The 25,292-nt window shown below is 38.5% G+C and overlaps 1 protein-coding gene across 11 annotated transcripts in view; it reads left to right on the forward strand.

Moving 5' to 3' along the window:
* Positions 1 to 25,292, forward strand: part of NEK11 (NIMA related kinase 11) — a 245,937-nt gene that overhangs the window by 61,227 nt on the left and 159,418 nt on the right. For all 11 annotated transcript variants that reach the window (XR_015727864.1, XM_087870200.1, XM_045791750.2 and 8 more), the window contains 2 exons: positions 16,307 to 16,371; positions 17,327 to 17,453. Coding sequence is in view for 10 of the 11 variants with exons in the window: in XM_087870200.1 (XP_087726326.1) it covers positions 16,307 to 16,371; positions 17,327 to 17,453 (192 nt within the window). In the remaining variant the exon portion in view is untranslated. The remainder of the gene's footprint in view (positions 1 to 16,306; positions 16,372 to 17,326; positions 17,454 to 25,292) is intronic.

Below are 25,292 nucleotides of genomic sequence, written 5' to 3' on the forward strand. Positions count from 1 at the left end.
GGAGAGAATCTCAAGCAGACCCCACGCTGAGCATGGAGCCCGATGCTTCATGCTCGATCTCACAACCCTAAGATCATGACCTGAGCTGAAACCAAGAGTTGCACACTTAACCAACTTAGTCACTCAGGCACCCCCCCCCCACTTCACCACTTTTATATAATATAGTACTGGAAGTCCTAGCCACAGCAATCAGACAACAAAAAGAAATAAAGGACATCCAAATTGGAAGGAAGAAGTAAAACTTTCACTATTTGCAGATGACATGATACTATAATTAGAAAACCCAAAAGACTCCACCAAAAAACTACAAAAACTGATAAATGAATTCAGTGACGTCAAGGATACAAAAATCAATGTACAGAAATCTGTTGCATTTCTATATAACAATAATGAAGCAGCAGAAAGAGAAATTAAGAAAACAATCCCATTTATAGTTATACCCAAAATAATAAGATAGCTCGGAATAAACCTAACCAAAGAGGTGGAAGACCTGTACTCTGAAAACTATAAACTCATTGATAAAAGAAATTGAAGACAACACAAAGAAATGGAAAGACATTCCATGCTAATGGGTTGGAAGAACAAATATTGTTAAAGAGTCTGTGCTGTCTAAAGCAGTCTACACATTTAATGTAATCCCTATCAAAATACCAAGAGCATTTTTTTTCACAGAACTACAACAAACAATTCTAAATTTGTATGGAACCACAGAAGACCCCAAATAGCCAAAGCAATCTTGAAAAAGAAAACCAAAGCTGGAGGTATCACAGACTTCAAGTTATATTACAAAGCTGTAATAATCAAAACAGTATGGTATTGACACAAACAGATCAATAGTACAGGACAGAAAGCCCAGAAATAAACCTACAATTATATGGTCAATTAATCTTTGATAAAGGAGGAAAGAATATCCAATGGGAAAAAGACAATCTCTTCAACAAATGGTGTTGGGAAAACTAGACAGCTACATGAAAAGTAATGAAGCTGGACCACTTTCTTCATCATACACAAAAATAAACTCAACATGGATTAAGGACCTAAATATGAGACCTGAAATCATAAAAATTCTAGAAGAAAGCACAGGCTGTAATCTTTCTGACATCAGCTGTAACATCTTTCTAGATAAGTCTCCTGAGGCAAGGAAAACAAAAGCAAAAATAAACTATTGGGACACTTCAAAATAAAAAGCTTCTGCACAGCAAAGGAAACAATCAACAAAACTAAAAGACAGCCTATGGAATGGGAAAACATATTTGCCTATGACATATCTGATAAAGGGTTAGTACCCAAAATCTATAAAGAACTTATACAACTCAACACCCAAAAAACAAAGAATCCAATTAAAAAATGGACAGAAGACATGGACAGACACTTCTCCAAAGAAGGACATACAGGTAGGCACTGTTGGCCACATGAAAAGATGCTCAATATCATTCGTCATCAGGGAAATGCAGATCAAAACCACTGTAAGATATCACCTCACACCTGTCAGAAAGTCTAAAATCAAAACATAAGAAACAATAAGTGTTGATGAGGATGTGGAGAAAAAGGAACCCTTGTGCACTGTTGGTGGGAATGCAAACAGTACAGCCACCATGGAAGACAGTGTGGAGGTTCCTCAAAAAATTAAAAATAGAACTACCCTGTGATCCAGTAATCACACTACTGGGTATTTACCCAAAGAGTAAAAAAATGCTAATTCAAAGGGATACATGCATCCCTATGTTTACTGCAGCATTATTTACAGTAGCCAAATTATGGAAGCAACCTAAGTGTCCATCTATAGATGAATGGATAAAGAAGTAGTGGCATGTGTGTGTGTGTGTGTGTGTGTGTGTGTGTGTGTACACAATAGAATATTATTCAGCCATAAAAAGAATTGAAATCTTGCCATTTGCAACCACATGGATGGATCTAGAAAGTATAATGCTTAACGAAATAAGCCAGTGAGAAAAAGACAAATACCATATGATTTCACTCATATGTGGAATTTAAGAAACTAAACAAACGAGCAAATAAATAAGGAGAAAGAGAAAGAGAGAGAAAGAGACAAATGAAGAAACAGATTCTTAACTATAGGGAGCAAACTGATGGTTACCAGAGGGGTAGTGGGTGGGTAGGGCATGGGTGAAATACGTGATGGGAATTAAAAGTACACTTATTTTGATGAGCACTCAGTAATATATGGAATTGTTGACTCACTATATTGTATACCTGAAATGAATATAATACTGTATGTTAACTATACTGGAATTAAAAATTTTTAAATAATTAATTAAAAAAATAAAGAAACCATCTTAATTATCTGTTCTTAAAGCAATTTAAATCCAAAAGAATGATTCTATTAGCTTATAACATAGACAGTTAGAAATAATGATTTATAAACCTAAGAATATTCCGTTTATTAAAAGCTACCTTGAGAATAGGACACTAAAACTCTTCCTGCTGAATGAAGTCATGTTGTACGAACAAAAAACCCCAATCTCAGTGGCTTACAACAGCAATTTCTTGCTCATGTTGCATGTTGGCAGCTGCAGAGCAGCTGCAAGTCAGCTCTACCTTTCCTCCCATTCCAGTACCAAAACTGAAGGAGCAGCTCCCAGGTGGGACGTGCTGTTCTCATGGCAGAGGGAAAGGCAAGAGAGCTAGCAGATACACTCAATGGCTCTTAAAGGTCCTGCTCAGACATGACAATTTCCCCATCTGCTCACATGCTATTGACCAGAGCAAGTCACATGACAAAGCCCAATGTCAAAAGAGTTGGGGAGCCTATTCTTCCTGAAGGGAACACTTCCTGCAAGTCACAAGAGATGTGACTATTTGGGAACAAGTATACAGCCTACCACAATGCTTCATTCAGCTTTCAAATCACATCTTTCAAACCATAGCCAATAAAAATAGATCTACAAAGCATTATTCCAGCCTTTTCCTCATATATTAAAATGTATCTTGAAAATTACATAGCTTGCATGAGTTACGAAGATTACCTTGGAAACAACACATGTGAAGAAGTTAGGTTTTGCTCCTCTGTTGCTAATGCCTTGCAAATTATTTTAGTGCAGGTGATGGTTAATTTTATGTGTCAGCTTGAGTGGGCCACGGGGTGTCCAAATTAAGCATTGCTTCTGGGTGTGTCTGTGGGGATGTTTCTGTTGAGATTAGTATTTGAATCCATGAACTCAGTAACTTAGATTGCCCTCTCCAATGTGGTTGGCCACCGCCCAATCCCTTGGGGGCTGAATAGAACAAAAGGCAGAGAAAGGAGGAATTTGCCCCCTTTTTGCTGCCTTGAGCTGGGATTTATCTCATCTTCGCTTGTCCTTATACTAAGACTTAGACGGTCGATTCCCCTGGTTCTTAGGTCTGTAGATTCAGACTGAGTTATGCTACCAGCTTCCCTGGGTCTCCTGCATGCAGATTGTGGAATTTCTTGGCCTCCATGATTGTATGAGCCAATTCCTCATCATAAACCTCCATATCTATCTATATCTAAATCTATATCTATATTATAGCCTATTGGTTCTTTTTCTCTGGAGAACCCGGACTAATATAGTACACCAGCACAGGAGATCAAGAAGACCCTGGAGAAGCTAAGAAAAATGAAGTTACAGAAGAAATAAAGATTCTGTTTACTCCTTTAGAGCTGTCCTATACTTACTTTGATGTGGTTTATTTATATATTTATAATATGCTAAATATATAGCATGTGGCATAAACACTTATAATGATGCCAAAAGCTAAATATACTCACAGTTCACTATAAGCTATCTTGAGAATGTAGCACTAAAACTCATTCCTCCCTGTGGGCCAGAACCTCTGGCACAGAGGGATGTAAGTTTTTTAAAGGTGTTTGTGTTCTGAGACTCCTTACCAACTCCCTCAAGCTCCATAGGCTGGTCCAGTATTTGAGGGACTTTGGAACCTTGGACAAAGCTAGAACCATCCAGTCTCTGAATGTGCAATCCTGTAGCCTTTCTTCTCTTTGGTCCAATTAATTGGCTAATGTTTGAAACATCATCTTCTCTGGACACCACAGCAGAATTGGTCATAAGGGAATTCCTTGGGGGCAGAATGTCTTGCTCATCTTTTTCCCCCCCAGTCCCAATTTGGAAAGCATTAAACAAAAAAAACAACAAACAAAAAACCCAAACTCATTCCTGTTGAAGAGGGAGGAGTCCAATTAGCCTAGATTTTTTTAGAATGAAGGTCAGAGCAGCCTCTCTGCAGAGAGCCCATTTGCTGGTGATCTTGAGGCCTTGCTGATTTTGGTGCTTTCACAGTGGAGGAGAGACTGGGGCTGGGACACTTTGCCTAAGATGACTACCTCATTACCTGGCAGACCACACAGTTTCCCTGCCAGTTTGGTGAGATATTGTGCTAGAATGGCTCAATATTCCCTGAGAGGTGGCATTAGAATTCATTTTTAATGTAATGGCTCTCAAGAGAAGGACCTACTAGAAATCCAAGTTGGTAAATATGATGGGGGATGGTGGTGTGCTACCACCCCAGGTTCAAAGATGGAAAGAAGCTGTGGTCTTTGTGGTGTTACTGGTGATTTCCTACTTTCTCTCAGTTCCCACTTTTTAAGGATGTCCTGAGGTCACTTTATTTCAAGGAGACTCCCCCGCCCCCAGTGCCAGGTGTAAGCAGCTCCTGCTGTGTTGGCAATAGCTATGTTTGAAGGGGGCCTGACTCTACCCCTCACTTACAACACAGAGGGGTTGTCATGGTCTTGAGGGCCTACAGCACCAGTGAGGAACCAGGCAGGTACCTCATAGTCTAGGATGGATGCCACAAGACAGAGACCAGCAACAGGGGCCGCCTAGGCCATGATTCACCAAGGAGTTACTGTTTGTGCCAGTACCTTCGGCAAGAAGAGTTTGCAATCCCCCCTGAGACCCTGCCAGATGATGGACAGATGTATGGAGAGGGAGCTGAGGTTTCAGAAATTATGAAGATAAGTGCTTAAGGGGAGATGAAGGTTAAACTGTGCATATCTTTTCCACAGCCCTACTTTGGGTTGAGAGCCTGAGAAACACCTGCTCCATCTACCTTTACAGATTTTTCTTCACTCCCTGTGGTCCTGGAGACTGAAGGATGTAGAAAATGGCCTGACGGAGGAGATGAAGGCAGGAGCTCTGTTATGTATTTGGGCCCGACTGTCATCTAATCTTAGCCAGTCACTTCTCTCTCTTGGGCATCAAGAAACTTAGAAATGAGAAGGACCTACCACTCCTAGAGACATGGTATGGGACATATGAAGTAATAGATGAAGGGCTACTCTGAGCTCTTCAGAAGAAGGGGCTTATATAAGTTACCTATATTACTAGTCACCTTGTTATTTCTTGGATTTGATTTTTGTATACTTCAAAGGAAAAGATAGTAACTAAATATATGACAAGACTTTCTTGCTGGAACTATTTTTGCTTACCATCAGCAGAAAGCCAGTAAATTATACTTAACCCAAATTTACCAAATAATGTGATACCTGGTCTATTATATAAATGTATTAATACATTGCAATGGTGCCAGCCAATTACTTCTCATAACTGTTTTCTTTTTTTTTTTTTTTTAAAGATTTTATTTATTTATTCAACAGAGATAGAGACAGCCAGCGAGAGAGGGAACACAAGCAGGGGGAGTGGGAGAGAAAGAAGCAGGCTCATAGCGGAGGAGCCTGATGTGGGGCTCGATCCCATAACGCCGGGATCACGCCCTGAGCCGAAGGCAGACGCTTAACCGCTGTGCCACCCAGGCACCCCTCATAACTGTTTTCTAACATATTGTTTGTCTTTTTCTTAAAATACTTAGTGCTGATTTACATACTTATATATTTATATATGTGAGGACTATCAATGCATTGTTATCTGAAATTCATCTTCTCCTTGGCTAGGTGTCACTGGGTAAGTTTCTCTTGAACATATTACTTATTACAAGTTTATAGTACCCAGTCTCCTGGTCACCTCCCAAGCTCACTATTCCAAATTCTAAACCCTTAGACCCTCAGACCCCCTGGTACTCGTAGCTGGAAGAGAACCAGTACCCTCTCCTCAGATCTCATATCAAGAACTGCAGGGACCACATGAATCAACTTAAGATGCTTTTAAGTGCAAGTAACAGAAGCAGCTTAAATCATAAAGAAAATTGTTTCTCTTTAACAATTCACCCAACAAAAACAACTCACCCAATAAGAAGTGTCCAAGGAGGATGGTGGCTCAGCAGTACTTCCAGTTCCTTCTATCTCTTTACTTCCATTCTCAGCATGGTTAGCTTTTGTAGTTGGGATTGTTCTTTTGTAGTTGCCCCAATGGTTGAAGCACTGCCACATATCACCCACCTCCATACAACAGTAACCAAAATCCAAACAAGGGAGAAGGGCCATATGTCACCCTCTTTTTTCATCTTTTACAAGAGCGGGGAAATATTTCCTACAAGCTTCCAGCAGACTTACGTTTCATTATTAGACAAGGATGTCCACTCTCGCCATTACTATTCAACATCGTACTAGAAGTCCTTGCAACAGCAATCAGACAACAAAAAGGGATAAAAGGTATCCAAATCGGCAAAGAAGAAGTCAAACTGTCTCTCTTCACAGATGACATGATACTCTATATGGAAAACCCAAAAGAATCCACCCCCAAACTACTAGAACTTATAGAGCAATTCAGTAATGTGGCGGGATACAAAATCAGTGCTCAGAAATCAGTTGCATTTCTATACATGAACAATGAGACTGAAGAAAGAGAAATTAGGGAATCCATTCCATTTACAATAGCACCAAAAATCATACATTATCTCAGAATTAACTTAACCAGAGACGTAAAGGATCTATATTCTAGAAACTACAAATCAGTCTTGAAAGACATTGAAGAAGACACAAAAAGATGGAAAAATATTCCATGCTCATGGATCGGAAGAATTAACATAGTTAAAACATCCATGCTACCCAGAGCAATCTACACTTTCAGTGCTATCCCGATCAAAATACCGATGACATTTTTCAAAGAACTGGAACAAACAGCCCTTAAATCTGTGTGGAACCAGAAAAGGCCCTGAATCGCCAAGGAATTGTTGAAAAGGAAAAACAAAGCTGGGGGCATCACGTTGCCGGATTTCAAGCTGTACTACAAAGCTGTGATGACAAAGACAGCATGGTACTGGCACAAAAACAGACACGTAGACCAATGGAACAGAATAGAGAACCCAGAAATGGACCCTCAGCTCTTTGGGCAACTAATCTTTGACAAAGCGGGAAAAAACATCCAGTGGAAAAAAGACAGTCTCTTCAATAAATGGTGCTGGGAAAATTGTACAGCTACATTCAAAAGAATGAAACTTGACCACTCTCTCACACCATACACAAAGATAAACTCCAAATGGATGAAAGACCTCGATGTGAGACAGGAACCCATCAAAATCCTAGAGGAAAACATAAGCAGCAACCTCTTTGACATCGGCCACAGCAACATTTTCATGACACATCTCCAAAGGCAAGAGAAACAGAAGAAAAAATGAACTTGTGGGACTACATCAAGATAAAAACCTTCTGCACAGCCAAGGAAACAGTCAAAAAAACTAAGAGGCAGGGGCGCCTGGGTAGCGCACTCGTTAAGCGCCTGCCTTCGGCTCAGCGCGTGATTCCGGCGTTATGGGATCGAGCCCCACATCAGGCTCCTCCACTGGAAGCCTGCTTCTTCCTCTCCTACTCCCCCCGCTTGTGTTCCCTATCTGGCTGGCTGTCTCTCTGTCAAATAAATAAAATCCTTAAAAAAAAAAAAAAAACTAAGAGGCAGCCCATGGAATGGGAGAAGATATTTATAAATGACACTACAGATAAAAGACTGGTATCCAAGATCCAAAAAGAACTTCTAAAACTCAATACACAAAAAACAAATAAATCATAAAATGGGCAAAAGATATGAATAGACACTTTTCCAATGAAGACATACAAATGGCTAACAGACACATGAAAAAATGTTCAAAATCATTAGCCATCAGGGAAATTCAAATCAAAACCACACTGAGATACCACCTTATGCCAGTTAGAATGGCAAAAATTGACAAGGCAAGAAACAACAATTGTTGGAGAGGATGTGGAGAAAGGGGATCCCTCCTACATTGTTGGTGGGAATGCAAGTTGGTACAGCCACTTTGGAAAACAGTGTGGAGGTCCTTTAAAAAGTTAAAAATTGAGCTACCCTATGACCCAGCAATTGCACTACAGGGTATTTACCCCAAAGATATAGACGTAGTGAAGAGAAGGGCCATATGCATCCCAATGTTCATAGCAGCATTGTCCACAATAGCTAAATCGTGGAAGGAGCCGAGATGCCCTTCAACAGATGACTGGATTAAGAAGATGTGGTCCATATATACAATGGAATATTACTCAGCTATCAAAAAGAATGATTTCTCAACATTTGCTGCAACATGGACGGGACTGGAGGAGATAATGCTTAGTGAAATAAGTAAAACAGAGAAAGACAATTATCATATGATTTCTCTCATCTATGGAACATAAGAAGTAGGAAGATCGGTAGGAGAAGAAAGGGATAAAGAAAGGGGGGTAATCAGAAGGGGGAATGAAGCATGAGAGACTATGGACTCTGAGAAACTGAGGGCCTCAGAGGGGAGGGGGTGGGGGAATGGGATAGACTGGTGATAGGTAGTAAGGAGGGCACGTATTGCATGGTGCACTGGGTGTTATACGCAACTAATGAATCATGGAACTTTACATCAAAAACCAGGGATGTGCTGTATGATTACTAACATAATATAATAAAAAAATAGTATTATAAAAAAGAAAAAAGAAAATATTTCCAAAACTTAGAAAAGGCAGGAGAGATTATTGAGTCTTCTTTGAGCACAATGCTGAACTTAATTTCCTATTGTCTGGGCTATTTTATAACTCCGTAGAGGCAGAGGCTAACTTGAATATTTTTGTCTAGAAGAGATGCAAATATTTATTGTTCATTGGAACAGACAGCTCGGGGGATCTGGTTTATGGCCCTGTTGGCCACTAACCAGGTTTGTACCTAACCCAACTATCCTCTTGTAAATACTTTAGCTCGTCAAAGACTCTTTGACTCTGTTTTAACATCTTACTAGTTTCCTCACTGATTAATAAGTGGAACAAAATCCTTGACGTGTTCGTTTTATATTTTCATGATATTCATAATTTTACCGTTTTGAAAATTATACTTTAACATTGGCCAGAATTTGGTCACACCATATACCTAAACCAGTCACCCCAAAGGGAAAAGAGATTACCTCAATTTATTTCCAATAATATCCTCCACATTCACTCCCTTCCCTCCTCATTGCCCTTACCTACCAGTACTGAGGAGGGCCCAGCCTCCTCAGGGCTCATGGGGTTCTGATATTAAGGGAGAAGAGCAGAGTAATAGTCATTGTGTAGGTGCTCAGCAGTTCCTGTGATACCAAGGGAACCCCAAGAGTGGTCATAGAATAGGCCAAATTTTATTTAACCCTCTATTTGTTAACTATAATTGTTTTGCCTTTAATCTTTAAGTAGTCAACATCACACTTATGCAGAGCCCAGCTCTAGATGTTGTGGGAATATAAGAAGGCAGGAGAGAATATTGATTAAAAGCAAAGCTTCTATTTTTTTTTAATTAATGAATGAGCCCCACTAGATGGTATTTATCTTTGTGCCAAGGATAGTGCTTTTAAAATCAATATACATTTACTGAGCATTTACCATGAGTAAAACAGAACTATGATACTTTGTAGAGTCAAACAGACCTGTTTGTACTCATAGGCAAATTATTGGGCAAATTAGCCTCTCGAAGCCTTGTTTTTCTCATCTCCAGAGTGCGCATAAGGATAGTAGCATAGTGCTTTAGGTGATAGCACTGGGGTTTGTTTGCCGTGCGAAGAGGTGGCCCAGACCTGTGTTGTCCACCTTTATTCTTCCCCTTCCTCTCCATTCTTGAAAGCATTGCTTATTCCTCTGTAATTCTCCGAAGACTTTAGGAGAATAAAGATTATTTGAATTAGAGGAAACTCCTGCCCTTACATACAATTCTAATTGCATTCCTTGTTTGAGTGTGTGGCTATTTGTCTCCATAAAGTAAAGTAGATGGGCTTTCTGAGTGGCTCTTCTTTGGCCCTATTCCTCAGCCATGATTTATAGCTTTGCTGTGGATGACTGAGGTCTGACCACATTGCTACGCCTGCATTATCACTAATTGTAATGGTAAAAAATCAATTATTTTTATAACTGATATTTCTAGTGTTAACTGATAACAGTACAGTTTTGTGGGCATGTACTTAAGAGCAATCATTTGTTGGGAGAGAAGTTTCCTTCTGAATGTAAATATCTATATTGGTAACTTTATAATTATAAATAATTTTTAATAAAGTGATGAGAACTGGGTTCCCCTCTGCCATCTTTTATAGTTATTTGTGTACTTTTCCTTTATCTCTCCAACCTGATTGTAAGCATGATGGGATATATGGCCTTGTCTTATGAATCTTTATCATTTTTCACATTATGTTGTATAGCACATTGCAGGTAGTTGGCACTCCTTAATTGTTTTTTAGGATTAATAAATGAGCCCCACAAGATGGTACTCATTTTTGTTCCAAGGATAGTGTTTCTAAAATTAATGTACATTTATCGAGCCTCTACCAAGAGTAAAGAACAGTGTAGAAGAGGAAAAGATGATACAGACCTGGCCTGAGTTTTTGCCAAGGCTTGTGGAGGCATTGGTAGGGCCAGATCTTCTAGTCTCTCATAGGCCACATATAGTATTTTATATTCTATTCTGGAAGCAGTGCAGACCCATGGAAGGTTTTTAAGTTAGGGATTCAAGAGCAGATTTTAATTTTGTAAAGCCACATGCCTATGCCCAGCCGAAGTCTCATGAATGCTGCTTGCAAATTGGGGTCTCCTGTATAAGCCTGATGACTAGATACACCATAGTAATTGATGCATACTATAATCATGAATTGTTAAAAAATATTCTTTGTGAAGTTGGAGAATTATATAGTCCATTTTGGAAAAATGTCGATCAAAAATAGTTTGAAAAGTTCAGGCACCTGTAAATCCAAAGATTCAATCAAGTTTAAACTACCAGTTTAATTAAACGATTATAGTGTTACAGGGGATAATATAGTCAGGTAAGATGCAGACCTTGTAGAGCTTAGAATTTTGTAAGAGTGATTGGTCAATTGTAGAATGTGGTGTGAAAAGAAGAACAGAAGTGGAAGAGTATGTCTAACTTGCTGATAGTAGTAGGAATGGTAGTTAAGAAAGTGATACAGGGGGGATCCTTTTCTAAGGTTGGGCCTCTAGGAAACAGCCCGGGGCAAGGATTGAAATGCTGATATCTGCCTTGGGTGGTATAGACCCAGGGTGGTGAGAGTGAGGACAAATTGAAACGAGGTGAGTGCCTGAAGCAGACAAGTGTGTGTTACTGTACTGGCCATCGATTCACAAAAAGCTGGAGAAAGACCCCAGCAGGCTGCCTGGCAGGGCTATTTGTATGGTTTATAAACACGGGTAGCATGCCTTAGGGAGAAAAAGAGAAAATGATTGCCCAGCTTCTTTCTCCTCTTGTCTCCTACTGGTCTACTTCAAAGGAGCTAACTCCCTTGCACTTTTAGGATGTGTCATCTAGTTCCTTACATTGCCAGTTGGAATGCTTGATTCCGTGTCCTATAGTGTGTGTTTCATCCTAGTCCAGATGTGGCAGGAGCACGAGGGCCTGACATCCTCAGGCAAGTGACTAATTGGCCTCCAGAACCAGCGCCTTTGGAAGGAAGGGGGTAGTCAGGGGACTCCAAGGAGGTACATGAAGTTTGTATCCAATACAGTCCTAAAGGACAGACAGGATTCTGAGAGGCAGAGATGAAAGAGGAAGGCGTTTTAATATGAGCAGTAACATAAAGGAAGAAACACGTGTGCTGCATGTAAGGTAAACAAGTGCTTTGTTGGCTTCAACAGAGATGTGACCATTTCTTAGCCCATATTTTCTTGGTTTGTAGTTATTCTTGAGGTTTTTTTTCCTTTTAAAAGGTACTTCAAATATATAACTAAATGTTTATTCCTCCATTAGATTTTTTTTTTGTAGGAACAAATAGGTGTAAAAGGAGGCTGCAAATGGAAGACTCCAAATGTGAAGCTGTCCTTGATTCAGCCAACAGTAGGGGTCCCGGAGGGTCTTGAGCAGGGAGTGGGATGTTGAAGAATGAAGGGGGAAGGATGATGGCGTTTAAACCACTCCCTATAGTTCATCATTCCTTTCTGCTTGATAGCCTCACACAACTTTCCTTTTGATATATTGGTGGTAGCAATAACAATAGAAGTATGAGCAGTAACAGTAACAACCACCACAACCTTGGCTTATCCCATAGCTTCATTCACATCTCTGTTGCAATGTCACTTTCTCCAAGGCCTTCTTGACCACCTGATCTCAACTATAAACTAGTCTTCCTTCCCTGCTTAGTCTCTAGCTCCTTGCTCTGCTTTATTGTTTTAATAGCATTAAGTTAGCAGACATCATAAGCACCTGATGGGGTTCCTGATGGGGTTCTAATGTAACCTCATTGAACCATATGTGTGCTATGTGTGAACTGTATGGTGCTGATTGATGCTTGCTTTATTGATTAGTTCATTGTCAGTTTTTGAAAATATTCTATGTGTGCCTGAAAGAACATGCATTTTTAAGTTTGATGAAATATTCAATTTATGTGTATTAGCTCAAGCTAATTGTGTTTTTCAAATCTGTAATTGTTTTACTAAAATCTATATCCTTACTAATTTTTTGCCTACATTAATTACCAAGGGAAATATGTTTTTTTTTAAGATTTTATTTATTTATTTGACAGAGATAGAGACAGCCAGCGAGAGAGGGAACACAAGCAGGGGGAGTGGGAGAGGAAGAAGCAGGCTCATAGCGGAGGAGCCTGATGTGGGGCTCGATCCCATAACGCGGGGATCACGCCCTGAGCCGAAGGCAGACGCTTAACCGCTGTGCCACCCAGGCGCCCCCAAGGGAAATATGTTAAACTTCCCACTATGATTGTGGATTTTTCAATTTCCCCTTAAATTTTTATTAATATTAATTTTTCATAATGTATCTAAGCTTGTGTCAGAAGTTGCACACAAGTACAGAATTTAAAAATTTTCCCAATAGGGGCGCCTGGATCGCTCAGTTGGTTAAGCATCCAACTCTTGATTTTGCTCTGGTCAGGATCTCAGGGTCACGAGATTGAGCCCCGAGGCAGGCTCTGTACTTGGAGTGGAGCCTGCTTAAGATTCTCACGCCTCTCCCCCCGTCTCTCTCTCTCTCTAAAATAATAAATAAATAAAAATTTTTGCAATAAATTACTTGATTTTTTCATTATGTAGTGATACACTTTTTTTTTTTTTTTGAGAAGGAGAGAGAGAGAGAGAAGGTGCCCCTGCCTACGCAGGGTTGGGGGGGGTGGGAAGAAGGAGAGGGAGAGAAAGAATCTTAAGCAGGTTCCATGCCCAGTGCAGAGCCCCAGCCTGGCATGATCTCAACAACCCTGAGATCATTACCTGAGCCAAAATCAAGAGTCTGTCGCTTAACCAACTGCGCCACTCAGGTGCCCCTGTAGTGATACTCTTTATCCTTAATTTACCTAATACTGCTTTTTACTAGTTTCTTTTGCCTGGAATATCTCTTCAATCCTTGTGCTTTTAACCTATGTCCTTACTTTTTTTTTTTAAGTGTGTTTCTTATAACAGTTCTTTTAAAATAGCTTAGTCCCTTTTCTCTGTGTTTTAATTCATGACTTTAGTCCATTGTGATTAACAATATATGGAATGTTTCTACCCTTGTATTTTGTGACGTACCTTTTTCTCCTTTACCTGCTTTCTTTTTCTGGTTTTTGAGTGAATGGTGGACAATGTATATGAAGTAGTGGAGAGATGTTGGGTGATACTATCTTCTTCTGGAGAGGATCTGATTTTTTTCTGGGGGGTAGTTATAGTAAGGGCAGATCACCTTGAGCTAATGGGGGACTGAGTTTGGTTTAAGGCTGGTTTCAAACTTTGTGAAGGCTGGTCTAGGTCCAGTTTGCCTTTCTATCTAAGAAGTAGGCCTTGAGGGTTTCCAGGACCCTTCCTCATCTTTGTGAATCTCCTGAAAACTGCTTAGTTTTTAACCTCTTAGCAGCCACCTTCTCCTTAATGTCTTCCCCTGAACAGCTTAGGATTCAGTTACGTGCCTCAAGGGTGAAAAGCCACGCAGAATATCGGACTCACTTTTGTTCTCTTTACTGGAAAAATTTCCCCTCAATTCCTGGCTGCCTTGTAGCCCTGAACTGTAATTTTTGCCTCCTGAGCCCAGGAAAAGTGCTGCAAGCTCTAGCCCAGGGCATTCTGCTGATGTCAGCTGCCCTGAGAGGAACACACCACGCAGAATGTTTGGCTCAGCTAGAGCATTTCCTTTCTTTCCAGGGTCTGGCTCCTCAAGTGATGACTGCCTTCGCTTGCCTTAGGTGATCTCTGATATCTTCAAAGACCTGCTGCTGTTGTTTTTTTAATTTTACTCAGATTTTACATTGTTCAGATGTTTCAGTGTTCTCTATACAGCTGTGGAAAGTGGGAGATTTAGTGTGAAATAAGCTTACTCCATCATGGTTGGAAGCTCAGGTTTTATTCTTGTGTTTTTAATTTCAATCACATTTCTCCCCTAGAAATTCTATTTGGTTGGTTTTCAAATCAGCATCTTCTTTTTTTGGATAGTATCCATTTTCTATCTTATGTTTTCTATTCCTTTCTTTATGATTTTAATCTCTTAAAATATACTTATTTTATAGCTTGAATCCTTTTAGATTATCTGAAAATCTCAGGGGTGTGATTTCACTGTATGTTATCTGCTGACTCTTAGTTTGCATTTGCTTCTGCCAGATGCCCCAAGAGGGTATAAGCAGCTGAGAACCAATTTTTCTGTTAATTTCTTGGCTTGGGATTTCTGAAGCCATGCAGCTATTGCCTATTTGAATCCCAAATGTGAGTGAGCAGAGAGATACAGTTACGAGGTAAGAAGAGAGATAGATATTTTTTTCTCCGCTCAGAAGTTCAGACCTATACAGATCAACTTTCTTGTCATTTTGTTCACTTGTAAGTGGATGTTTCTTAGGTCATTCTTTCAGTTAAGGTACAAACCACTTATGGGATTCTGACGTATTTGTGTCTATATATTCCAATTCTTCACATTACATGGGCTCGAGGTCTTGGCTCTTGTTTGTGTGAGGTCACTAAAGACAGCCCATTGGTTACTGAGCTCAACACAACCCCCTAGGGCAGCTGAGAAATCAGTACCTACTGCCCACACTGATTTTCAGTTTTCTGTTTGTATAAACCATCAGGGATTAGCTTCATTTTCTTGCAAGCTCAGCTGTGCATAGGTGAAGATATTTATAGACTTTATTCCACATTTTTTGGTGTTTTTTTAGTAAATGTTTTCAAGTTGTCTAGTTCTCTATAATTCCAGAAACAAAAGTCTTAACTGACATAATTTATATTGTTGGCTTATACATGTTATCTATTATAAAATATCATCTTGAACATTATTATTTCTACAAATACATAAAACCTGAACATTTGGATTTAATATATATAATAGGTTATATATATATATATATATATAACATATAGCTACATATATGTTCTATAAAATATATATTATATAAATATACTTAACATATAATACATATTTATGTATAACATATAATATGTAATAGATTATGTATAATAGATGACAAAGCTTTATGATAACTGGTCTATCAACTGAGCGTATGGTTAATAGATACAGTGCTATGTAGATCATGCTACAGAAACACAATAAAATTTGACCTATTGAAATAATGTAAACCACGTCATTCTTTTCCCAACTACATGTTCTGCTTATTTTAAAACTTTGTTTTTATTTATTTATTTAAGATTTTATTTATTTATTTGACAGAGAGAGAGACAGCCAGTGAGAGAGGGAGCACAAGCAGGGGGAGTGGGAGAGGAAGAAGCAGGCTCCCAGTGGAGGAGCCGATGTGGGGCTCGATCCCAGAACGCTGGGATCACACCCGGAGCCGAAGGCCCCAGGCACCCCATAAAACTTTGTTTTTAAAACTCCTATTTCCTCAGGGGAACTAGAAAATGCTGTGGATTTGTAGCTTTTAAACACTGAAAGATATATCTGTGGGACTGTGTATTTATCACTTCACATACACCCATATATATTATCCATATTAGAAATCAAAAATTTTATATTTTGCATGAAATTTTATGTCCTTTTTTGCCTTTTTGTAGGATGATACTTCATCGAGACTTGAAATCAAAGAATATATTTCTGAAAAACAATCTGCTTAAAATTGGTAAGATTTTTAAAAATATACATTCCAGAAAGATGGGAGAATATATTCTAGATGTTAGCTGTATATCACATTCAAATATATAGTAGCTAGAAGTGTTAGAGTAATCACTGGTTTATTTTAACTTCTCAAACTTTTGTTTTTACTTGGTTGGAGCCAACAAAACCCAATTATTTTGTTTCTGAGTATCTGATATAAATTGAAGTGTAAGACATTTGCTATGTACTTGATAGATTAATAATTTTTGAGTTCCTTCTCCATGCCAGGCATTTGCAAGTAGTTAGAGTTGTTTTACTAACTCGGTTAATTAGTACAGGTTTCCTGCTTATTTTATGGCAAGCAATTAGCAGTTATCACAGATAATTAAAATATTGGTATCATGGATTTATTAATTTTTAGTTCTTCTTCAGAACTGTACGTCCTCTCATAACAGTTACTGGATTGTTCGGTCTTCATGTAAGATGTTCTTAGAGAGGGAAAGCCTAAACGCATGTGACTAGTTAGAATAGTAAAGAGAAGTTAATGGATTTTATAGTCATGTTTTTAAACATGTCTCAGGTCTTTTATTTGAAATCTTTTCTTTATTGTAACGAAGAACAAACTCTCCCTCCTTGGATAAAATCACAAATCATTATATTCGGCCCTCCAGAATAATTTTGTTTGTTGTTAGGCAGACCTGAAATAGCTTTTTGTTTCAAGTTGCTGGTTCTCCATAATTCCAGAAATAAAAAGCTTTAGCTTACATAATTCAGTTTCCTGGCTCAGTCTTCCTTCTCCTATAAGGCCTGTGTTTTTAAAGCTATTCACCAGCCTTTTAAATTTAAAAGATACCATTTTTCTTTTCCTTCCCTTTGAATGGTATGAGTCATTGCATATTAAAATTGTCAAATTAGACAGTTGTTAATTTCCAGGCTGATTTTCATGGTTTTAAAGTATTCATAAAAATTGTTATTTCAAGGGGATTTTGGAGTTTCTCGTCTCCTAATGGGATCCTGTGATGTAGCCACCACTTTAACTGGAACTCCCCATTACATGAGTCCGGAGGCTTTGACACACCAAGGCTACAACACAAAGTCGGACATCTGGTGAGTGGGCAGTGGGCTAGTCCAGATGATGTATACATCTGCCGCACTGAGAGAACAATGCGTTTCGTTTTTAGGCTCATTTACTTGCTGCATCCACTCACTTTATCCTTTTGAAGTATGAGTCATTCTTTGATCAAAGTAAAGAGGGTTTTTGGATTTGAAACTTGATTATTTCCATTATATTGATTTCAAAAGTTCTCTTTATTTATAGATTAGTTTGGTTGGTTTGGATTTTTTTCTTCTTGAACCACAAGGAAAAGTTCTTAATACATCATAAACATTAAATGTTGATATGTTTCTGCTAGCCTATTAAAGTATTTGTAATCCTAAACACTGTGCTTTATTTTATTTAAGATCAACTTCTACCTCTGTGGGGAATGTATGGCTTTATTTATTTATTTTTCTTCTTGATGCTTTTAAGAATTTTTACTGAAGTTATTGGCTTTTAAGAATAAATTTAAATAAAAAAATTGGGGGGTTTTCAATGATAGATGCATCTGAGATTTCTCCATTTATCTGAGCTCTTGTACCAAAGGAATTTCTTATTCTTTGTCATGGAACCAGTTTAAATCTCAATGCAGAAGCCATGTGGAAAATTATATTCTATTGTTAGCAATAGATCCTATTTAGGGAAAATCTCTTTTCCTTTGAAGAGGAATCATATAATTTTCGGCTTGTTAAGGGTTGAAAGGACAATCTAGCTGAGAGCCTGTTAATTAAGTAAATAATTATTGTATGCAAATCAACTTAAGTGTTCTGAGCTTTCAAAGATGAGCAATGTGAAAGATTATGTCTACTTCATTCTTCTAAAGAGGATAAAGTAGAAAGTTACCTTTCCTGTGGTTAGGGCAAAGTAAGCACAACAGGGGATGTGCCTTTGGATTTTCATAAGGGTCATTACTCATGTTCTTGTTCTGGTGCCTCCCAAGTGGGAGAGAACACTGTCACAGTAGTTCTGGCTATGGCCGATAACCATCCATTCTGTCCCTTCAGTTCACTCTTGTGATTATTCATTTCTAGGTTCTTCAATGGGTTTTGTTTTGTTTTGTTTTGTTTTGTTTCATTGTTAGCCTGTTTCTACCCTGATGGTCTTTTCCAATTTACCTATCATATTTTCTCTAATCATAACCTTCCCCTAATACCCTCCCTCCAAACCAAAACCAAAATAATAGACAAAAACTGCAAAGATATGTTCAAATGAGTTACCTTAAATTTTGCTTTATTGAGCATCTACTATTTGCCAGTCACTGTGTAATAGCCCTTAGGGTATAAAATTTAAAAAGTAATAGGATTCCTCCCCTGAGGAAGAGTCTTCTTGCTCTTTTTAGAGTGCTTTCTTCAGTTTGAGATCAGTCTTGGGCTTTGGATTGGATTTGAGTTACCTATTTACATCTCTTTTTATACTTAACTTTTTTATTATTGTGGGCATTTAAAAAAGATTCAGGGGCACCTGCATGGCTCAGTTGGTTAAGCATCTGCCTTCAGCTCAGGTCATGATCCCAGGGTCCTGGGATCCAGCTCCGTATGGGGCTCCCTGCTCAGTGGGGAGTCTGCTTTTCCCTCTCCCTCTGCCCCTTCCCCAACCCCCTTATGCTCTCTCTCTCTCTCCCAAATAAATAAATAAAATCTTCAAAAAAAATAAAAATAGATTCAAATATATAATCTCTTCATGATTAAAATTACATGCTATGCCAGAAAGATGTTTACATCATGTCATTTGAATTAAGACTAAATTAATTTATGAAGCCCATTGTTAAGCCTTTGGCATTACATGTAGCAAGAAAGCTGGCTCTTTGGGGCAGGTATCTACATCTGTTTGCCAAATCAGATGTGTCTCCCCAGAAACTTGGGCAACAGTACCCACAGACAGAGGAGTAAAGCATATAGACTTTTTGTCTCAATTGTGTCTGTTGTAGTTATTTTTTTAAAAACTACTCCTAGTACTGCATAAAGAATTATAGAATTATCCCTAATATGGGAATTATAGGACTATCATAAAGAATATAGGAATTATCAGGAATATCAGAATTACAGGGATATAGACTAATAGAAATAATATTGCTATAATGTTTTAGGTTTACAAAAGTAATACCTGACTCAGGCAAAACTTAAAAAATCTAAAACCTCCCAAATATAAAAATACAGGAGAATTTTAATATATTTTGTGTGAGCTTTAGGTCAGCTTTCCTTGCAGAGATTATTAACTGTTCAGCAAGTACAAGCTAAGGATTTATCATCATCCTGACCCCAAAGAACCACCTTATTATGAATTTAGTAATTACCTTGGTTGTATCTGAATCAAAACAAGCTTATCTGGTAATGAAATTTCTATTGCTGAACTTAAAGTGGAAAGAATAAAGAGAACTATTAATTATAGTGGCAGATACATAAGTGTGATGAGTAATCTTTGGGAGACACTCTTAGAAAAATTAGATTGAATGGGGTTGAGAGTTTGTTTGTTTGTTTGTTTTAATCTCAGTGTGTAGCATCTGTTTACTGTGAAATATTTCCTTCCAATTGGAAACACTTGTGAATAATTGACGGGTGTTTTGTTTTAGCACTAATAGCTGTACATATTATATTTATAATGCCTAATGAAGAATTGGTATAATACTAATTATATTTCATCTGTTAATGTTTGCCCATTGTAACCTTATCCTCTTTCTGCAATCTGTTAAACCTTTTGGGATTCATTTATTTATAGCAATCAAGTACAGATAAGTCTCTCTCTTAAAAGTGGTTTAGGTTCCATAAGTTTATAAACACTTATTCAGAAAGTTAGGATAATTAGGTTCATTGAGGACAATACTTTGAATACTGCCGATCTATATAAGCAATTGCTGAACACTTTCCCCCCCACAGGAAAAATATAATATATGAGTTGTGTTCCTAGGCCATCTCTTTAAATTGATTTAAATTATGAATGGTTAGAATTTATTATTTTGGTAGGAGAAACAAATGAAGGACAATACTATTGGAATAATGATGCTGTAATTAAACAGAAAAGAAACAGAATATTTCATTGTCGGTCTTATCTATCTTGTTGTGAGAGGTCAACCAGATGGTTCTTTGATCTTGTGGCCCTATATTCTTTGGGTGAGTAAAGTGGAGGGAATGGTGGTGGGAATAGTAGAGGTGCCAGAGTATACTGTGAAGGTCTCAGGATTTTGCAAAAACCTGAGATCTGGTCCAAGGGTTGGCTACATAAGGGATACTGTAGGAGTCTAGTTCACACTCAACACTGGATTCAGACTTTAGTGATGTTGGGCAGAAGTGTCAGACAAGGATTAGCTATAAGTAGAAGAAAACAGAGAGGAACCAGCACCTGCCTGACCTACCAGAACTAAGAAAGTATCCTCACAGGAGAGCGTTCCCAAATTGGACAGGAAAAGGGAGCAGGATGGAGAACAAGCCTATTTTCCAGTGAAGGATTTAGGAAAGGCAGAAATACAGGCCACCTTGGCAGCAGTTTTTGTAGTTAATGTGGGGCCTGCAGGTAGCTGGCAGCCAACAGCCCCATCTTGGTGAAGGAAGCTCTGGAGCAAGAGAGTCCATTTCTCTCAGCTTCCCATGGTCTGAGAAATTCTTGTATGGATTTAGAACTAAGCTGTTGGGCAGGGTATGCCTTTCTAGGAAGTGGGAACTGGTGTCATTGTCATTATTTTCACTTAACAGAAGCTGAAGTAGGAAAACATTTCAGTCAAGTGCAGATTTGGGTATTAATATCTTTTCTCAATGACTACCATGAAATGACTGATACGAAATCTGAGCATAATATCTAGCCTGGTCAGTTTTACAAAGGTCACAATACAACTGCAGCAACAGAACCAGGATTGCTGCTGTCTATGGAGTGCTTACTCTGTGATTGACAGTTAATGTGCTAAGTGCCTTATATCCCTATATAAACATATTTGTTACTACAAAAAAAATCATACTATATATATTTCACAACCTGCTTTTTTTTTACTTGCAAAAGGAAATATTGCACTGCCGTAACAAAATATATCCATGTATCATTTAAATGTTTGCATAGTATTCTATACTTGGGCACAGTAATTTTTCAACTAATAATGTTTATTAAACATTGTGTAATGTTTTCTTTGAAGATTTTCTCTTTGTTTTTGTCTTTAAGCATTTTTAGGGCACAATGTATCTGGGTGTGGACTTGCATTTATCCTACCTGGAGTTAGTTGAGCTTCTTGGACATGTGGATTAATGTAGTTCATCAAACTTGAAAAGCTTTCAAGAATTATTTCTTTGAGTATTTTTTTCTCTTTCTCTCTCTCTCCTTGCCTTCTGGTACTCCCATTATGCACATGTTGTTGTACTTCATGGTCTCCCACATTTCTCTAAGACATTGTTCATTTTTCTTCATTTTTCTCTCTTTTCTTTGGATTGCATATCTCTCAGTCTATCTTCAAGTTCATTGATTCTTCTGCTAGTTAAAGTCTACTGTTGAGCCCCTTTGGTGAATTTTTATTTCAGTTCTTGTACTTTTCAACTCCAGAATTTCTATTTGGTGTTCTTTTATAATTTCTCTTTACTGACATTCTCCATTTGATGTGACATTTATATCGTACTTTATTTATTTAAACATGGTTTCCTTTAGTTCTTTGAACATATTTGGAAGTCTTTATCTGTTAAATCTGACATCTGAGACCTCTCAGTTTCTGTTTCCTGCTCCCCCCGCCACGCCGTGTATAGATATTTTCCTGTTTCTTTGCATATCTCATAATTGGTAAAAACTGGACATTTTAGATAATATATTGTATCCAATTCTGAACACTTATTTTCCTCGCTCTCCCATCTCTCTGGGTCTTGGTATCGTTTGTCTCTTTACTCATTTAGTGACATGCCTGGTTATTCTAGTGAAATGTATTTCCCTTCCAGTGTGAAATGTCTAGTGTTGATCTTCAGAGTATAGCCTTGGGCACGTTCACAGTTAGCCTTGGGATGACAGTAGTTTTAGCAAGGCTCTCTGTCCTTTTCCCTGTTCTCTCTGCTTAGCTATTTCTGCTGGTATTACACCCAGTTGTTAGCCTTCACTAATTGCCAACTCATTGCTTTATTATTTTCAAGAATGCCCTGAGACATGCATTGCTCTCCAGTCTCTTCCCATTAAATTTGAGTCTCTTTGCAGATGCAGTCTTTGAGGCTAGTCTTCAAGGTTTGAAATTTGCCTATTCTTAGCTATCTCTTTCCCTGATTTTCTCTGATAAGGTAGCTAGCCTATAGTTTAGTTTATTGTACTCACAGAGCTACCAATTTCCTCTTAATTGCTCCATCAAAATCTTCATTGTTTCTGAGAGCTGGAGTTTAGGCTTCAATATCCTTCCCTCTGTTCCAAATAAAATCAGTCTCTTTGGGGAGAGCTTCTGAACCCTCTGTTTTTATAGCCTGCCTTAGCCCTGGGCAAAATCTCTGAGCACTGTTCAGGAGCTGGAGGCAGAGACACGGCCCACTTTTCTTAGAGTGACGGTCCTGCTCATGAGCAGGCCAGGGGCAGTAATCTCTCTTCTTGGCTTGACTCTCCTGGCATGGAATGTCCACCCTGTGAGCAAGCTGGGGCAAAGGTGATCAGGGCCCCAGTATTCTCTGCCCACTGTTCCTGAGGTAGAGCCTCCATTCTACCAGTAGGGACTAGGTAGAAAAAAGGAGCCCTTAATATCTTGGTTACAGTCACCTGGAATTTAATCTCTGTAACACAGAGCTGGGGTGAGGAGAAATACTGGGAGCCTACCCCTCCTGGAGAGGTATCTAAGCCCAGGACAGGTTTCTGGAGGAAGTGAGAACCCCATCTTATTGGCCACACCCGCTCAGAGTGAAATTTTTGTCACTCAAGGGGCACCTTGCTACCTAACTTTGTTGAAAATGTTGGCCATGGTTTTTGGTTTTGCTATCAAACTGCTCTGTTTTACATGGAATTTAAGAAAGATCCAGAAACTATGCTTCTGATGTAGCTGCCATTTTCCCCCAAATATTCAGAATAAAAATTTTAACAAAATCCTTGAGTGATTTGTAGGCATATTAAAGCTCAGGGAGAACCAATAGAGGTTCTGGGACGTGACAGGCCCTTATAAAATGGTTGCTATATAACATTGCTCCTGAAGAATTAGTTCAAGCCGTCCAGTGTCTTTCATTATATTTGGATAAAGTTTATATTGATATTCAACTCCACCTCAGTATAGACTTATATTTAGATTACCACACACTAAAGCAAAACCCGCTATTCTTTTATTACATTTCTATTACTATTTATTCAATTGCTTAAGTTATGTGTACACTTTTCTAGGTGGATATTAGGATGATTCTCAATTATGTAAATAAAAATATTATCTAGAAGATCAGTAAAGCTGCCCCAACCGACTGGAGTCATGCATTGCTGTGGGTTAGGCTTCTCTTGGCAGAGTCTGGGCAGATATCAAAAAGGTAAATTTAGTTACCTTGAGACAAGAAAAGTCTGAGTTACATTTTCAATTCATTATCAAACTGTGCTTCAGAAATCCTTTGGGTAGTTCTGGGCAGCTTGGACAGATGGCAAGTTTATGGAGTTCAGGTGTAATTTGCTTCACACGCACCTGATCCCAGCCTTCCCTTTCACTGCTAAATTCCCTCCCTTAGGGACTTATTTGCTTACTTCTTCACAGTTGGTTGTATTTTGGATACATTGAAAGGAATGCAAATCATAGACTTCTAACTGAAATGCACTTCTGCCTTGTTTTGTTTTTTCAACTTGCCCCCTTCTTTCGCCCCAACCAACTCCCCACTTTCACATCACCAGATTTAAGATCTGGGAGTCAAGTAAAAGAAAAATCTTTAAAAATGATGGAATTGATGAGTTCAAGGTTATGTAATTATTCCCATATAGAAATGTTTGGTTGGAAGTTGGAAAATTTAAAACCATAGGTACACAGATGGATAGTTACTAGAATAAAACTACATATAATAGATTTTAACTTATAACAGGATAATAAAAAAATCTTTTACCCAAAGTTCCAGGTGATGTCTCTAATCAGATTACACTCATTCCAGGCGGGTGCACAGGGACCAGAGCAGGTCTCTTTCTACAAATCACTGGCTGACGAAGTCTTTCCCATGTGCTCAAGTGCAAGTAAGTCTTACTCGATCAAAATGAGACAGGTAAATGGAAAGCCATATGCCTTCAGTGTAGCTGAGAGGATTTCCAAAAAAGAGAAGTCTTCTATCAAGATTAATTGATTACTGAGTTAGCCTCTACATCTAATTGTTCTATAGTCCTTTAGCCAGATAATTTCACATATTTTTATAACCTTAATACATCCATGACATGTGGCTTCAGTAGAGATATGTCTCAATAAAAGCAGGATTTGACTTCACGATCAACTCATTGTACTTAATAGACCCCTAACACCCATTCCATGCCAAGCAACAGAAAAACACCCAAACTTGCCAGCCTTCCTTTCGTTTTGCCACCAAGGGTCTTATTGTTTGTGTGCCCTGTATTTGCCATGGTCTAATGTCCTGCATGGATTGTCTCAGGCCCCAGGGATCCTTGAAGATGGCTTCTGGTTCTGGTCAGGACCCCAAGTAAGCTTGGGAAGTCAGTCCCTGCCTGAAGGTCTTCTATCAGGATTAGCCATGATTTCCAATACAAAAGAGTCCTTAATGATCAGAAATGTTCTGATTGATACAGCATTGAGAGGCAGGATGGCATGGAGTTTATGTCTCTAGAACCAGACAACCTGTTTTGCAATCCCAGCTCCCCCAACTACTCAATATGGAACCTTTAACAATTGACCTAATCTTATTAATGGTTTCCTCATCTGAAAAATGGGAGTAATAATAGCGTCTGCTTCATTA

This window comes from Ursus americanus, chromosome 20 (genome assembly GCF_024610735.1).
Source record: "Ursus americanus isolate L20-20 chromosome 20, mUrsAme1.1.p, whole genome shotgun sequence".
Taxonomy (NCBI): Eukaryota; Metazoa; Chordata; class Mammalia; order Carnivora; family Ursidae; genus Ursus; species Ursus americanus.